General features: G+C 42.9%; 1 protein-coding gene across 1 annotated transcript in view; it reads right to left on the reverse strand.

The window, feature by feature from the left end:
• Positions 1-17,996, reverse strand: part of LOC124613672 (hexosaminidase D-like) — a 322,676-nt gene that overhangs the window by 80,585 nt on the left and 224,095 nt on the right. Inside the window, exon 6 of the mRNA XM_047142389.1 lies at positions 8,249-8,497. Within this exon, the coding sequence (XP_046998345.1) occupies positions 8,249-8,497 (249 nt within the window). The remainder of the gene's footprint in view (positions 1-8,248; positions 8,498-17,996) is intronic.

Here is a 17,996-nt window from a genome sequence, read left to right on the forward strand (position 1 = left end):
TTAATTCAACTTTTAGCGTGGTTTCAACTTTGGGTCGACTTACTGATGGGAGTTTTTAAATCTGTGGCTGCTGTTGCAATTCCAGCACATTCAGTGCTCAAGAGCAGTAAATATTGGTTAAAAGAATATAATACAAAGTTTATATTTTGTAGCTGGTGTTGTGACGCAGATCTCCAGACAGATGGTAACATAGCCCGCCCGGCTAGCCGCGCGGTCTAGTGCGCTGCTTCCCGAGCGGAAATGCGTGCCGCTCCCCAGCACGAATCCGCCCGGCGGATTAGCGCCGAAGTCCAGCGTGCTGGCCAACCTGTGGATGGTTTATAACGCGGTTTTCCATTTGCCTCGGCGAATGCGGGCTGGTTCCCCTTATTCTGCCTCAGTTACACAACGTCGGCGATTGCTGCGCAAACACTGCCTCCACGTATGCATACACCATCATTACTCTACCATGCAAACATTTGGGGTTACATTCGTCTGGTAAGAGACTTTCCCTGGGGGAGGGGGGGGGGGGGCGGTGGTCTACTGGGGGCCGAACGCACAATAACACTGGTTTCGGTTTGGAGCGGCGGCGAGGTGAGTGGATTGCTGTGGCCTGTTGTGGGGTTGTGAACCACTGAGGGCTACGGCGGGACGAAGCCTCTCCGTCATTTCTAAGGCCCCAGTTTAATACACAATACACGATGGTAACATTGTCTTACTACTACAGTGACGTTCACAAGCAAGAATAACTGACGTGCTCCAATTTTTAACTGTGAAATTATAAAAGCTATAAATTCGATTAGCTATTTGTTGAAAGCATTTTAAAAGTTAAGTATGTACTTTATAACAGTCAACAGCAGTATGATAAAATCAATGACAGTGATTTCGAATACAATTTTTCACAGGGCACATTTATTTTATTTTCAAGATAAACAGCAAGATGCAATCAACACAGAATTTTCATTTCGTTTTAAATAAGTACTGCTTCTTATGTGTTTTCCTACAGGGTGTCTACATGGACAAGGAAAAATAATTCCCGGATTTTTCCCGGATTTCCCGGTTGAAAATACAGCTTTTCCCAGGTGAAAATACACTTTTTCCGTGTTAAGTGACAGTATACTTTTTCCCGGCACTTATCAATCCTTTTATGGTTTATGGTTTTATACATCGGCGTAGAATTTCCCGGCACTTCAGAAAATGAAACTCAGGGGAAAAAACACGTTTGGAAAGATCCTTGATGTGCAGCAACATATACACTGCATATTTCCGTGTTACGAAGGTATAAATTCGAATTCCACCAAACACTGCATGTTACTTTCCGAAGCATTAAAATCGAGATTGCGACGCGCTTTTGTAAGCCAGTCACAGCTCATCTCACATGATCTCGCCAGCTGATGACAGCATTTGACACGTGATGTAGTCAGCCAATATCTAGATCACTCTTAAGTAGCGCGAACACACAAATAAGAAAAATTAATGGCTGAAATTAATGTACAATTGTTGCTACAAGAAAAGAAAAGCTATCACATATAATATTGGTCTCTAAGATTAATAAGCTGCAAGAGAAGCTAAGCTTCCACATATATTGTTATCTTTTTTGCGCTTCATACATCACATAAATGTGCCAGTAAAATTTTTTAATAACGACGTAAATGTCTTATCTTCTGGGCTCGAAACTCTTCATATGGTCGTCCCCAAAGAGTTGCTTTTTAAATGAGAGTCAAACGCTCTGTGATTTAAGAAATTCGTCGTACACTCTCTCACATAGTTTATCTTACATAAACGGAAATTTACTTTGAAAGTAACGCTTTTCAAAGCAATATTCGCAATATTTTTCCGTGACCTATTAGAAAGGTACGTTTCAGCAGTTGCCAGAGAGCGCCAGATAACAGGCGTCACTGCACTTGCGCAGCTACGATGAGGCAGGATGCCCGCATGTTCGTGCGTGTAAAACATTAAAAGATCTTGCATTAAAACGATTCTAATGTAAAAAAACTGTCACGTCACGCTCATTGGTGGCAATTTTTTATTAAGAAGCACTGCAATGTCTTCCTAAAGCCTTTGACACACCTTGCTGTTGGCAGACGCTTGTATGAGCACTGTGTTTTGTTGCTGTATATGGCACATTTTCTTTGCGACTTAAGTTTTATTTTCGTTTTTTTCTCTCGTTCATGTTTTGTTGCTGCAGTATTATTCTGCAGAAGCGGGATATAGTAAATTTTTTGTCAGAGTATTGGTTCTTGCCAGTCAAAATCACAAAAATTTAACTGAAAACTAAAACAATGAAAAATTCCCGGAATTCAAAAAGATTCCCGGGTTTTTCCCGGTTTTCTCCCGGATGAAAAAATTCCCGGTTTCTTTCCGGATCTCCCGGTTGTCCCGGGTCGTAGACACCCTGTCCTACGATATTTTACATGTATTTTTAATATGTGCATGCATTAGTGGAAGCGTGTAAGAAGTAACTGCTGGTTAGTGACCGGTAGAAATGTCTTCGCCACAAAGGGAACGTCGTTTTCTATTATTTTTAAGTTGTTGTTTAAAAACAAATTTACTGTATTCACTGAAAATTCCCATTTCATCTAGCAAAAATATATATTTATCTGTGAATTTGGAATAGAAACTGTGGCAAAATTTCACGATAGTCACACGGCATCACATAACTAATTTAACACTCAAGATTAAATAACATTTTTTTCAGCATTAGTTCAACAGAGCGGGCGTTACCAGAGACAGGAAGCAAATAGAGGACATCTAGAAACAATTTTTTTTCATAATTCTTTTTATGTGGTTGTTGATGACAGAATCACTCTGCATGAAGGAGCAGTGGTTCGGCAGTCCTTGGTAGCACAACCAATTAAAGACACTAGACAAAGGAGGAGGAGAGCTGACGTTAATGCAAATGGCAAATACAAGACTAATACAAACACGGTTCGAGCCACATTAACAAAATCCAGTAAGAAGCCAATATCTTTTATTTTTTTTATTTTAGATATTTTTAAACCGAAAGAGTGCCTCTGTTAATAAGTTGAGAGTGGAGCAAATTTTACTAGGCACTTACGTGTGCCGGCGAAAACTTCACCGAAGTCAGGAGTATACATGGATGCATAACAGCGCCTGGCGGCCAACAACCCATCAAACAGCAGCGCAGTGCATGTCACCTAACACGCAGGCGTTTCCGTTGGGTGTGGAGGAATCCAACACGTTTGTTTAGTGCCGCCTTGCAGGCTAAGTAAACGAAATGTAAGTACACCACTTTACGGTTGTTTAAATGGAGTTAAAACTAGCTTGGGATAGTAAGAAGACAACCTTTATTGGACGACCATGTATAGAAAGCTACAGTTGTGGAACGAGATACCCGTTTCAGGGCGATTATTTTTAAAAAGCTTTGTTGCTCACAGTAGTAAAAATGTTGATGCATCGTGTGCGTCACCGTCGTCGTCGTCGTCGTGTAAGGCGAATGTCCTCATCCGAAAGTGACTATTCTTCTGGTGTTTCAATAAGTGATGAAAGGACGTGGTTTGATCCCCGAGCAAACCAGCCGACCATGTCTGAGGTAGCGTTATTTTAGAATTTTCCGTTCTGCGGAGCCCAAGCTGAGCCATTCAGCTTGTCCCTGGACGCAGCCGTGTCGAAAAGGAATTGAAGAGCGGACGTCAGTAGCAGCAGTGACCAGAGGCAGCAAGCAGGGAAGCGAGCGTTATCAGAGACAGAAGTCAAGACCAGCGACCGGCGATCGATAAGGCTCGAGGCGGCCACAGGGGTGGCTGCGCGAGGGTCGGCCATAGGAGTATGGTGTGGGGACGCTGTGGGGTGGCGTCACTCTCACGCACTGCCAAAGGTCGGGCCCCACACCTCTCTCCACTAGAATTACTAAATGGGTAATATTTCTAGAGAGCTCACGTAGGACAAAGTGCATCAAGTGCAGCTGGATTGTATAACTGAACTCAACAGATGTGTCCTCTAAGTGTGCCAAACTCCATGTGATATACCTCCAACAGGGCAAAGACTGTGTAACATTTTCACCAACATTTAGAACCCTATGCAGATGAAAAACGAGAGGCTCTCAGTAAGTAACGCAGCACAGTTTCTTTCCCAAAAGCAGGTAGGTTTTATTCAGGAGTCTAATACACCATATTATTTCCCCCTCTTTTGCTGACAGAATCCTATTTTTAAACATAATCTCCGTTCAATGCGACAGCCTTACTCCATCTTACTGGAAGGGCCTTCATGTCCACGTGGCATCAATGTACTTGTCGACGTCGGAGCCACCGTCTTGCTGAATCAATAACCTCCCCATCACGGGAACAAGCTTCCCATGGAGCGCCTCCTTCATTGGACAAAGCAGAAGGAAGTCGGAAGGTGCGAGTTTCGGACTGCAGAGTGGATGAAGAAGAACAGTCCAACGAAGTTCTGTGAGAATGTCTCGGGTTTGCAGGCTTGCGTGAAGCCTTGCGTTGCCATGGAGAAGCAGAAGTTCATACGCATTTTTGTGGCAACGAACACGCCCAAGTAGTTTCTTCAGTTTCTCGACGGTAGCACAACACACTTCAGAGTTGGTCGTTGCACCATGATGGAGGACATCAAACAGAATAACCCATCGACACTCACAGAAGACCATCGCCATGACTTTACCGAATGAGGCTGCAACTTCAGGGGAGAAGTGGTGTGGCACCATTCTCTGTTTTGCCGTTTTGTTTCCGGTGATGATGTTCGACAAAAAATTGTCACGATTGTCCTCGTAACACGCAAGAAATTCTGCACAGATGATCCATCGTTGCTCGTATGGTCTTCTGTTAGGTGGCGAGGAAGCTAGTGGGTACCCGAACGGGTGAACGAGCGTGTCAGCACTACCAACTCGAATGAGAGTGTCCACACGTTCAAACATTGCAGGAGTCATAGCTGTATACAACCGGCCGGAACGCGGGAGATCGGACTGGTTTGCGCGATCTCTTTGCGATGATGAAGAACGGCTCGCCGAACGACTCACCGTGCTTTTTTACACTGCCAGGTCTCCGCAGACATTCTGCAAGCGCCTACGAATATCTGTGATACTCTCAATGGTAGCTCTCTGCTTGGAACCCACCGCCCTTACAGATAATATTTTCAAGGCTATGTACAGTGCCGCCAACTATCAGAGCTACAGGGACTGAAGCGGGAATGTTCCACAATTTCCAACAACAAATTCCACATTTTTTTCAACCGAATTTGGCCGAGGAAAGAAAGTGTTCCTATAAGGACAAATGCTGCCTTCTTAGCGCCGTTTTACACTCACTCTATTGGACGTTCCTCGAACATCGCTCGATCCGGAGTATTATAGCCGTAACTAGCAGAATACAATGCTAACCGCTGGTTGCAGCTTTGGTGCTCAGCTCGGCATAGCTGCTGCCCGACACTAGGGAACGAACACTGGGATTTAAAGCACCGTCGACAAGGGAAGCCACGGCTTGGATATAGACAAGAAGGGAAAGTTCGTGTTAAGAAGGGATAATCAGATAAATTATCACCTCCATTTTATCTGTGTACTGCCGTCATTTCTTTTGCGTCCTCTAGCAGCCGGCTATGTGCTGCGACACGGAAATATATGTTTACAGGGATTCAGACATGTATATCCAAGTAAATGATAGATCAACCATGAAACTTTGTTTCTACGCGATGATTAAAAAATGTTTGACTGCCTATTGCACTTCGAAGCAGCAGTGAAGCAACTGATAGAAAATATCGGCGCGGAAATGAATTTTCAAGAGGAAGAGATATGAATGTTAAGATTAACTGATGGATAGCATATCTGGCCAGATGTAAGGAAGACATAATAAACTGTTGAAATAGGGATAAAATGCTGGGGTGGAATATGACTTAAGAATATGTAGAGCAAATATAAGGTCATGGAGAGTAATAGAAGAATAAATGCACTACTGGCCATTAAAATTGCTACACCAGAAAGAAATGCAGATGATAAACGGGTATTCATTGGACAAATATATTATACTAGAACTAACAGGTGATCACATATTCACACAGTTCGGGTGCATAGATCCTGAGAAATCAGTGCCCAGAATAACCACCTCTGGCCGTAATAACGAACTTGATACACCTGGGCATTGAGTCAAACACAGCTTGGATGGCGTGTACAGGTACAGATCCCCATGAGGCCTCAACACGATACGACAGTTCATCAAGAGTAGTGACTGGCGCATTGTGACGAGCCAGTAGCTCGGCCACCATTGACCAGACGTTTTCAATTGGTGAGAGATCTGGACAATGTGCTGGCCAGGGCAGCAGTCGAACATTTTCTGTATCCAGAAAGGCCCGTACATGACCTGCAACATGCGGTCGTGCATTATCCTGCTGAAATGTAGAGTTTCGCAGGGATCGAATGAAGGGTAGAGTCACGGGTCGTAACACATCTGAAATGTAACGTCCAGTATTCAAAGTGCCATCAATACGAAAAAGAGGTGACCGAGACGTGTAACCAATGGCACCCCATACCATCACGCCGGGTGATACGCCAGTATGGCGATGACGAATACACGCTTCCAATGTGCGTTCACCGCGATGTCGCCAAACACGGATGTGACCATCATGATGCTGTAAACAGAACCTGGATTCATCCGAAAAAATGACGTTTTGGATTGCGTGCAGCCAGGTTCATCGTTGAGAAGACCATCGCAGGCGCTCCTGTCTGTGATGCAGCGTCAAGGGTAACAGCAGCCATGGTCTCCGAGCTGATAGTCCATGCTGCTGCAAACGTCGTCGAACTTGTCATGCAGAGGGTTGTTGTCTTGCAAACATCCCCATCTGTTGACTCAGGGATCCAGACGTGGCTATACGATCCGTTACAGTCATGCGGATAAGATGCCTGTCGTCTTGACTGCTAGTGATACGAGGCTGTTGGGATCCAGCACGGCGCTCTGTATTACCCTCCTGAACCCACCGATTCCATATTCTGCTAACAGTCATTGGATCTCGACTAACGCGAACAGCACTGTCGCGATACGATAAACTGCAATCGCGATAGGTTACAATCCGACCTTTATCAAAGTCGGAAACGTGATGGTACGCATTTCTCCTCCTTACACAAGGCATCACAACGACGTTTCACCAGGCAACGCCGGTCAACTTCTGTATGTGTATGAGAAATCGTTTGGAAACTTTCCGCATGTCAGCACGTTGTAGGTGTTGCCAACGGCGCCAACCTTGTGTGAATGCTGTGAAAAGCTAATGATTTGCATATCACAGCATCTTCTTCCTGTCGGTTAAATTTGGCGTCTGTAGCACGTCATCTTCGTGGTGTAGCAATTTTAATGGCCAGTAGTGTACCTACTTACCACCGAACTCAGAAGAACACGGTAATGGAAGAAGTTAAAGAATTCTCTTATATTAGAAGTATGATACAATATTTAACATGATCCATGCAGCTTGCGAGATAGAGTAGGTCCCCAAACACTGATATTTATGCATATAATAAAGCAAGTTCTCCCTCCCATGAACCATGGACCTTGCCATTTGTGGGGAGGCTTGCCTGCCTCAGCGATACAGATAGCCGTACCGTAGGTGCAACCGCAACGGAGGGTTATCTGTTGAGAGGCCAGACAAACGTGTGGTTCCTGAAGAGAGGCAGCAGCCTTTTCAGTAGTTGCTGGGGCAACAGTCTGGATGATTGACTGATCTGGCCTTGTAACACTAACCAAAACGGCCTTGCTGTGCTGGTGCTGCGATGGCTGAAAGCAAGGGGAAACTACAGCCGTAATCTTTCCCGAGGGCATGCAGCTTTAGTGAGTAGCATGGAGAGCTGCATCAAGCCAGTCTCAGGACTGAAGACCACAACAATAACATGCAGCTTAACGACCGCAGAGGTATAGTAAAGTGCACAGGAGTTCATCCTCTGACTTTCTTTCGTTCTGAATGTGTTTCCTAGATGGGCAAATTCTGGTGTCTCAGCAACGTTTTATACTATCTTTCTCGTTAGCCTCCAGCCTCTACGGAGGAAACATGGTGTCCAGTACTATTTGAGTTTGACTATAATATCATGAATATTCACTTTATTCACTTATTCTTTTACTCCTTCTCTTTAGCTGACTTATTTTACTGTCTTGTAGCAGTTATTAACTGTCGGTCTTTTTAATACGATGAGGTACAGCCGTTACGGCACCTTCCATGACCACCAGCGGCGCACGTCGGCCCCACATAATGCCACCCAAAACAGCAGGGAACCTGCACCTTGCTGCACTCGACGAAAGAGACGGTAAGGTTGGCCGTGCAGGCGACTCACCATGGGCTCCACGAGGTCGCCGATGCGCGCCTCGTCGAGGCTCTGCGGCGACAGGTGCCTGAGCATGTCGTCCCAGATGATGGGCGTCACGGACGGGTACTTGGAGCGCACCAGGCCGGCGACGCGGGCCACGTGCGTCAGGAAGAGCGCGTCGCGCATCTGCGTGCGGCAGCGCGGGCACTCGCCCATCTGGAACACCTCGTCGCAGCCGATGTGCAGGTAGCGCGCGCCCTGGTGCGCCTTCATCACCTGCAACACAACCGAAACAACACGCCTCACCGCGCTGCACAACTCCATTCACACTGGTAGAGTGAGCACTCGCCCTTCTTAACACTACGTTGCAGCCCACGTGCTGGTAATGTGCCACTTCCTGCGTCTCCATCACCTGAAAAACAATCCCCACACGCACCACCTTGCTGCACGCATCACTACCCACACTGCTGTGGGCACCCGCCCATCGGGAAAACGTCGTCGCGTGTAAAATACAGTCTGTAGCTCGTAATATATTTCGGTTTTGATATTTACTCCTTTCCTTGTTTGCTGCAGTTCTGAACACGAAATATATGTAGAACGCCAGCGATAAAATCTTTCGTACGGAATGAGACTTATTGAGAATAAAATCCAAGGAGGTATTTTGCTAATATAATTTCGTCGAATCTGATTACCTCGGCCGGCCGGTGTGGCCGTGCGGTTAAAGGCGCTTCAGTCTGGAACCGCGTGACCGCTGCGGTCGCAGGTTCGAATCCTGCCTCGGGCATGGATGTGTGTGATGCCCTTAGGTTAGTTAGGTTTAATTAGTTCTAAGTTCTAGGCGACTGATGACCTCAGAAGTTAAGTCGCATAGTGCTCAGAGCCATTTGAACCATTTTTTTGATTACCTCGACGAGCAAGTTGTGTAATCGTTACAACAGTAGGGCACAGAGTGACGGGTTGGAAGGGCACAGGTAAAGACATTAACCATATCTGAGTTACGCGTTTGCTTACATTTGGCATAGGAAAGTATACAATTTTTGAAGGACATCATCTTTACGCCAATGGCTGTTATAAGCTTTTATTACACTATTGCCGTTTCGGCCTTAAGACATTATCAAGTGATGTTATGGCTTTAAGCCATGTCACCGTAATGTAAGCTGACACATTTGCATGTCGTTGTCAATACTGTTAAATACACTCGTGACGTTGTTACACAGTACGAGCACATGTATTCAAACATCGTAAAACAACAGGCTACTAATCAAGTAGTAGCTTCATGTCTTACGTTAGTTAGATTTAAGTAGTTCTAAGTCTAGGGAACTGATGACTTCAGATGTTAAGTCCCATAGTGCTTAGAGCCATTTCAACCACTTGAATTTGAACTCTTGTTTTTCGAACTTTATCCCACTTGATTTTTGTGCAATTTGTTTAAAACATCATTCTGTGAGGTGGTTTCCAATAAGGCCTTTGTTAATCTTATTAGAATTTGAGAATTGCACTTTATTCACTGGCTTGCAACATAGAGTTTCATACGTTTCATTATGAAGTTGCTATGATTTTTGAGTATCGAAAAAATGTGTGATTAGTAATGTGCTGCACTAAATTTCTGTGGTACAAGTCCTTAATCCGTCTGGACAAGTTATTTTATTATAGCCAACAGTTTTCTCTCTTAATTCTTTGATACCTGTTGGTATAATTTTTAACACTTCCATAACAGTACAACGAAAAACCAGCCAAAGTTGCTAATTTCACTTTTTTATCCACTCAATGACTAGATTCGGGCCAGGACCCATTTTCAGATCATTGAAACATAGTCAAAAACGGTATTTCCGAAAATGCAGATCTGCATGCGCGCTGCCTTTTCGTTAGCATATTTTTGACATGGTTTTGCCATTTTCGAAAATACCTTTTTGACGTGTTACGATGATATGACAATGGGTCCCGGCCAGAAATAAGTCATCGAGTGAATGAAAAATAGGGAAATTGCAACTTTGGCTGGTGTTTGGTTGTACTGATTAATAGAAGTTGCTGGCCTACAATTATTATAGCATGCTGGAATTTCGTACTTTCAAAACGGTTTCAAGATGGAAGGTGCTCATATTTACTTCTAAAAATTATTTTTGCCCATTAACTGACGCAAATCCACTAGTAAAACAGCTTTTCAGACAGTTTATTGCATTTTTCATTTTTCATATGGTTCCTTATACTTGAGCTACGCTACAGGCGCATGAAAAACATGTTTTTGGTATGTTACAGCATCCATTCAACTACTTTCAAATATCGGACGTTTTCTGTGATACATTTCGGTAAAACATAATGATATTTTTTTAAATTGCGGTCAGATCAGACGTGACGCGAAAAATTCCTGAAATCAGTAATTTTTTGGTTCAGGGTTATTTACTCTATCGATTTTATATGATTTTGTCCATATTGCTACAAGTGAAAAATTTGGATCGTGGGCCCTCATATTATTGGTGTTGTGTCTAGTGACTAAGGTGGTTATGGAAAAGGCAACCGCGATCCACTCATTGTTGGCCGAATTGTACATCAATGTGGTTCGTTATACCGAGTTCGAAGTGTGTCGGCGGCCAGTCATGTGGAAACGACGTAAGCTGACGGAATCTTCGCGATATATATTTCAGGAACTGTGGAAGGAGATATTGAAGGAACGTTTGGTCCAGTTTGTTGGGAAAAAGGTCCTTGACATAACCGTCAGTTAACAATATTACCCCATACATTCACAGCGAACTTGTGTTGCCAGGATTCCGACACACCAGTGTGTTTGAGTTTTGTCACGCCGTACGTGGCTAATCCCGCTGCTAGACATGGCCCTCTTGTAAGCAATGAAGCAAAAAAAATTAATTCTGATTTTATACCCTTTACTGTACAAATCAATTTGCAAATACCCCTCGATATGGGACGTCCGTAGGCAATTATTGCACCTTTTGTGGACACTACGGATTGCCGGCCACTGTGACCGAGCGGTTCTAGGCGCTTCATCTGAAACCGCGCTGCTGCTATGGTCGCAGATTCAAATCCTGCCTCGGGCATGGATGTGTGTGATATCCTTATGTTAGTTAGGTTTAAGTCGTTCTGAGTTTAGGGGACTGATGACCTCAGATGTTAAGTCCCATAGTGCTCAGAGCCATCTGAACCACTTTGAATTTGATGCTACGGATTAAATTTTTCTTCATGTAAGGTTCTAAAAAACAGTTGTTTCGCTTGTGTTCACAGCTCGAACACAACCGCCACCAGTCGCTTATAACACATTCTCATCGAGGTAGGGTGTTCCAGCACGGCCAGTATCCTCCATTCTAACACGGAAGAATCTGGTTTCTCGTAGGCGCGCATGCGCAGACGAAAAAGTACTACAAGACGTGGGTATGATCGCCGCGCAACAACTCAGCGTGGTGTCCTTTGCATTCAGTGAACCCATCCACTAAGCACATATCGGTCACCTCCTCATCAGTAATCCTTACTGATGTGTAACACTGTTAAGGTACAGCAAGACCTGCCATAAAAATAAACCCCACACAGAACCAGGTTGTAGTGAATGCGAGACTGAGGACAAAGACGGCAGTAATATTATCAAAAGCAAGTATTGTGAGTGAATGGAACAAGGTTGTTACCGACCAAGACACAGAGCGCATAAAGTCACAACTGAAGCAGATACCCGCGGTGTTGCGAAGCAATTTAAATTACTTAATACAGGGCCGTGAGGTTCTAGGCGCTACAGTCTGGAGCCGAGCGACCGCTACGGTCGCAGGTTCGAATCCTGCCTCGGGCATGGATGTGTGTGAAGTCCTTAGGTTAGTTAGGTTTAATTAGTTCTAAGTTCTAGGCGACTGATGACCTCAGAAGTTAAGTCGCATAGTGCTCAGAGCCATTTGAACCACTTAATACAGGCAACTATTTTCCGTTGGGGGTGTACTGAAATAACAGCCCCACATTCAGCGATCATATACATACACTCGATCGACGAAAAATGCGCACCTAAGGACTGGCAAACTGCACACATCACACCAAAACATAAGAAAGGAAATAGGAGTAATTCGCAGACCCAGATTGCTGACGGACGTCGATTTGCAGTAGGATCTCGCAACGATGCAATCTGCAATCTGAGTGGTGCTGTAAGACTGTTTGCAGATAATGGCGTAGTTTATTGTCTAGTAAAGTATTCAGAAGATCAAGCGCTATTGCAAAACGAATTAAATTAGATGTCTGTATAGTGAGAAAAGTTACACATCACTCACTTTTCCCTGAATATGGGGGAGGGATGGTAATTCCAAAGCCACCCACACCGTCGCAAGCCAGCACCCTGCATTACGCTGTGATATAGTCGTCTAAAGAAGGTTGAAAACCGGTTGACCGAATAAACAGATATTTTAAAAAAATTGACTGGTTGCATTTTTCAGTGTTTATATTGAATAAATATTCACGGATTTTTAAACTAATGGATAAGCGTAACATATTAGAATATGTTTTTCAATAATATATTACAGATTTAAATTTTCAGACTATATTACAGATTTAAATTTTCAGGAAGGATTTCAAAAATTTTCCTTTCGGATTTAAAAAATGATACACAATCTTTTAGAGCTCTAGGTATCGAGTGAGTTTTTCAAATAGGCTGCACCTTGAAATGCCAGTTTAGCTTCAGGTAGCAGAGGTTTGGAGTCGTGGCTTCTATTGCTCTGGCGAACACGGCAATTACCATAACCGGATTTCTCAGAAACTTTACTCTTTGGAAGAAGCGTCAAAATAAGCGAACAAGGGATTCAGCTTCGCCGTTGATATTCGACCGTTTCTGAGAAAACGACGGTTAAAGTTTTCCAGGTACTTTATGTTCCTTTTAACGAGTAACCAGTTCAGCCGAAACGGTAGCGCATTGCCAGTGTCCCACCTTCACACTTTTGCGCCCCGCTTAAAAACCTGGTTATTATTTTTATATTTACTTTTCATTTATCTACCCACGTGCGTAGAAGATCACCGAACGAATATTTTCCAACGTATATTCGAATAACGTTGTCCTTATTCGTCTACTAATTGCGTGTCTGGTGAATGATTTTAAAAAAGAGAAACGATTAATGAATGAAAAAATTACATGAAATTGATATTGGCGTACTTCCTGTAGTGTATCTTGACTCATTATAATCATCTGAAAGCTCCGGTTTTCGGAAAAGTGATACGTTATGTGTGGTTTGCCGCAAAATTATTGCCAACGCGTGAAATCTTCAGCAGTGTAAACGTTTCTTTTCCGAGTGAGATTCATACGATGAAATATTGCTATGGCAAAACCTGCCTTTGCGCGATGCTCGTGGTGTTCGGAATTTCTGGGTTTCGATTGTTTCTACGATCGATATCATCCAAGGGATTGCACCGGATCATCTTGACAAGAAACATAAGAAAAAATGCAAAACTGAGAATTGATGTCAGAAGGAAACATAAGAATACGAGAATTTAGAAAGATTGTAATCTTGAAAATATACAAATATACATTTTGAAGAGTGGTCCACTTAAACGTTGAACACAAATATCTCTGGAACAATAGACACTGAGAAATACTTTCACTAGTAAGGCAGGCACTCATGAAATTAAATATTAGAGATTATCTAAAACGTACGCAAATAATATTTTCGACACAAACCTTTTTTTTATGATCACCCCTATTACTTCTCAAACAATCAATAATATGAAATATCACAAAAAGAATGGTAGTGGTTGCATTGCAATACGTCCATTACATTACGAGAAATTGCAAAGCGAAGTTGACGCTTGAAATAAACGAAACGCGCCGCTGTTGCACATCCCGAGACGCTAGTAATCGCGATGCGTTTGACGTACTACTGCGCAACAAACTCTGTACTGGTTGCTGTTTACCCTGGTATTAAATGGAATGAAAACAATACTGCAATACTAGAATGGACATAACGGAAGCGAAAAACCAAATATCACTGGCCAGGGCGAACGTAATTAAAGGTTGACCAAGGATTTAATAGAATGGTAAATGGTACCTGTAAGTAGTCGTGCGACTGGACATCTCTAATCTGTACTATTTCCAGTTTACTTAATAACAGCGCAAATAGCAATAAGCACAGTGGTTGTTGCATCGTAGTACGACAATCACGTCGTGATAACGAGCGCCGTGGGGTTCACGCTTTTATCTCGGGACCTGCAGTAGCGGCGCGTTTCGTTTGTTTCAATCTTCAGTTTCACCCTGCAGTTTCTCGGGATGTACTTGACGTATTGTGATGCAACCAACGACATTCTTTTCCCGACTTTTCATGTCATTTATTGCGTAAGAAATAATACGGGATGTTCATAAAAAACCAAACTTTGAGTTGAAAATAATATTTGCTTACGTTTTACAATGTCTCATACTATTTACTTCCATGAGCCCCTGTCTTACATTCATACCTGTGAAAGCCGTTTTTCAATATTTATCGTTGTTCCGGAGATATTTGCGCTGAAAAGTTTAAATGGACCACCCTGCGTAATAAATGTATGACACTTACTGTGAAATCCAATTCTAGTTTTACATTTGATTTAACGCCCTAGCATCCGCTAACTCGATAAGAAACATTCCTGGGACGTGGGTAGATAAATTAAAAAACTGAAATAAAATAAAATCAATAAAAATAATAATTGGATTTCGAACAGGAGACGCAAAAGTTTGAGACCGCGGCACTGGGGGCTATTCTATCAGCTGACTTGAACTTATCACGCGCTAAAAATCATCTAAACTACGTGAAGAACTTTGACGGTCGTTTTTTCAGAAACGGTCGAGCGTCTACACTATTGTTCGGTTATTTTGACTCCTCGTCCACTGAGCGAGGTTTCTGGGAAACCAGGATATGGCACTTCCCGTGATCTCAAAAAAAAAAAAAAAAAAATGTTCAAATGGCTCTAAACACTATGGGACTTAACATCTGAGGTCATCAGTCCCCTAGACTTAGAACTACCTAAACCTAACTAGCCTAAGGACATCACACACACCCATTCCCGAGACAGGATTCTAACCTGCGACCGTAGCAGCAGAGCGGTTCCGGACTGAAGCGCCTAGAACCGCTCGGACACAAGCACCGGCTTCCGTGTTCTCCTCATGAGTACAGCCCTAATAGATTTCCAGAATGCTCAAAAAGTTAAACCTGAGGCGCCTACCGGACTGACGAGGCAAGCTACGTGGCGCAAGACATGCGTCTAACTTGCAACTTTGAATACACACAGGCTAATGGCGCAGTGCCTAACGGACTGACGAGATGTATAAACGCTGTACTGATATGGAATGCCCAGTTTCGCCAACCGCCACGTCTGTGTTTGTGATGGTTTACGAAAGTTTCTTGATTGTGTGATTGTCTATGTACCCAGAAACCGATACAGAGGTCAGTATTGAAGCTAAAACGTGAGACAATAAGATATGAAAAAATCATTTTTTCAATCAGTTTCCTCAAAATCGATTGCATAATGAGGAACACAAATGAAAATCAAAACTTCCTTCTTTACATGTAAGATAAAAATTTTAATGGCTAACTACAAAAAATGCATGTAGCTTTACTTCATTTGCATGAGAGATTAATTAAATTGACTAAATCCAGAACACCTTCATGGACCACTTTAATTCTATTGGCGTCGAGCCATATGCGTGCCACACCAACTCCATGCCAAGCGCTACGCCACTTTCACGCCACGCCAGTTGGTGCCCCGTTTGAAGCCGTCCGCTCACGGGAAGTGAAAACGTACGTGTGCGAGGTGGTTGTCTCGTCACAGCGTGGAATTCCCATTTCCACTTCATTGCGAAGCGCGAAATGAGGAATAAGGCATGTCACATTATTGCCTAGTTGAGAGGAACATGGTCAATGAGATGCCACTTCGTTTCTACGTCATAAGCAGAGCTCAGGACCCGCCATGTTGTATGTTGTTAAACTTCGTATTTTGTGTCCTCGTTTAACAGAGTACATGATCTGATTACATGCTACTTCAAAACCACCGAAAACTGAGTATCTCTTGTAAATTCATCATTTCAGATGTTATTTGTTATGATACAATGACAGGAAACTGCATATCAGAAGTTAAAAGGGGTTCTCGTGTTTGATGTCTGAAGTGTTATAACTTGTGTGCTAGGAAAGTATACCGTTTCAGAGCTGAATAGCTAAATATCAAATAATGGCATTTGTAATTACAGCTTTCACACAGTGTACATCATATACGGAAGCCCGGCTGTCATGTCGAGGACGTAGCATAGTTGATAGCATCGTGAGCCGAAAGACGGCAGGTTTGTGTCAACTTTTTTCCAATTTTTTTTCACATTTTGTTTTCTAAGAGATACTGGGTCCTTCTTATTAATTTAATAGAGGTATTATCTGCAATAGTCGATATTATTCATTATAAGAAATGTATCTGCTGTGATTCTTATTTCATAGGCCAACGACTGAAATGTTTCCCCAGCGGCCAGAACCCTTAACATGACTACCAGTTTATGCCAGAAAGTATATGCAACTGGAAGTCTTTGCTATTAAGAAATTTTCTTTAAAATAACTGACTCTGAGCATTCAAGGGGGCCATATAACATTATCTTATTCTTTACTTAAAGAATCATTGGAAAATATGTAGAGAAATTGTAGTGCAGAGATTGGTTTCCTCATTATAAGATGATGTTTGCATATCTTCATAATTTTATCATTTTCTATTTTTTTAAAGGCTCTGTACCTCTTCTTTCCGTGCGTCCATATTCGTTGGTACTACATTGTAAGTGTCGCTCGTGTCACTCACACAAAAACTATTTTTGAATAGTCAATTAATTTCGTAGAGGTGTTTTCTTCGTACATATTTTGAAGTGCACATTTTTTTATATCCTGAGCTAATCGAAACAGCTAGTTATTATTTCACACTGGGCCAATTTCAACAGAGACTGCATCAAAGAAGGAATCTGTCTTCGTAGAGACGAAGTCCAATAATCTTATTTTCTTTCTTTTCTTATACTATCGTGGTGTGGGAATTATACCGAAATTTCACTGTCAAAATGTCAATGAACAATGACAGAAGCCATCCACAACACGTTGGCCTGAGCATTCAGCAACGGGAGGAAAGGAGTGAAGTCTTTCAAGATCCAATGAGCATAAATCCCATCGCTGTTGGAATGTGCTTTCATGAGGCGACAAAATGTGAATGCGGAACTGCGACGGACACTACGTCGGGCATGCTTCGAGATGAGAAACAATATCCCGGGTGACAACGGCTTTAGGAAGCTGCACAAATTCCACATGATTCTCACGTCTTGTAACTCACGACGAAGAGTGACCTGCTGAGTGGCTTAAGATTCACTCTCGAATCCTCTGGCTGTGTATCTCTCTGTGGGACTGAGATGCGTGATTACTCGACGAATAATGCTGTTTTGATTGTGTTAAAGAGACATTTTTGTTCCGGCATTGGCCATTCTACTCATCGTGTGAAAGGCCTACTAAGTTTGTAAAATAACATTACTGTATAATGCACTAAAATATGGTAATCTGCGACTCACCACTTAGCGACAGTTTGACAATCTATTAAGACAAATGGCGTATGCTTGATGAAGTACGTGTTTTTTTGTTACTTGAGGAGCTTTTAAATATTTTGGCAACATGCGCGGTATATGGAACTTCCAAAATCACGTATTATGAGACATGATCGAAAGCTCGTGTGACAATGCGACTCAGTAGTGAAATTCCATACTACGGACACAAAGGACTTGGATTCGATTCGCCGCATGCCGTGTGGTTTTTATCCGTTTCACCTCCGG

Source organism: Schistocerca americana, chromosome 4 (genome assembly GCF_021461395.2).
Source record: "Schistocerca americana isolate TAMUIC-IGC-003095 chromosome 4, iqSchAmer2.1, whole genome shotgun sequence".
In the NCBI taxonomy this organism is placed as follows: Eukaryota; Metazoa; Arthropoda; class Insecta; order Orthoptera; family Acrididae; genus Schistocerca; species Schistocerca americana.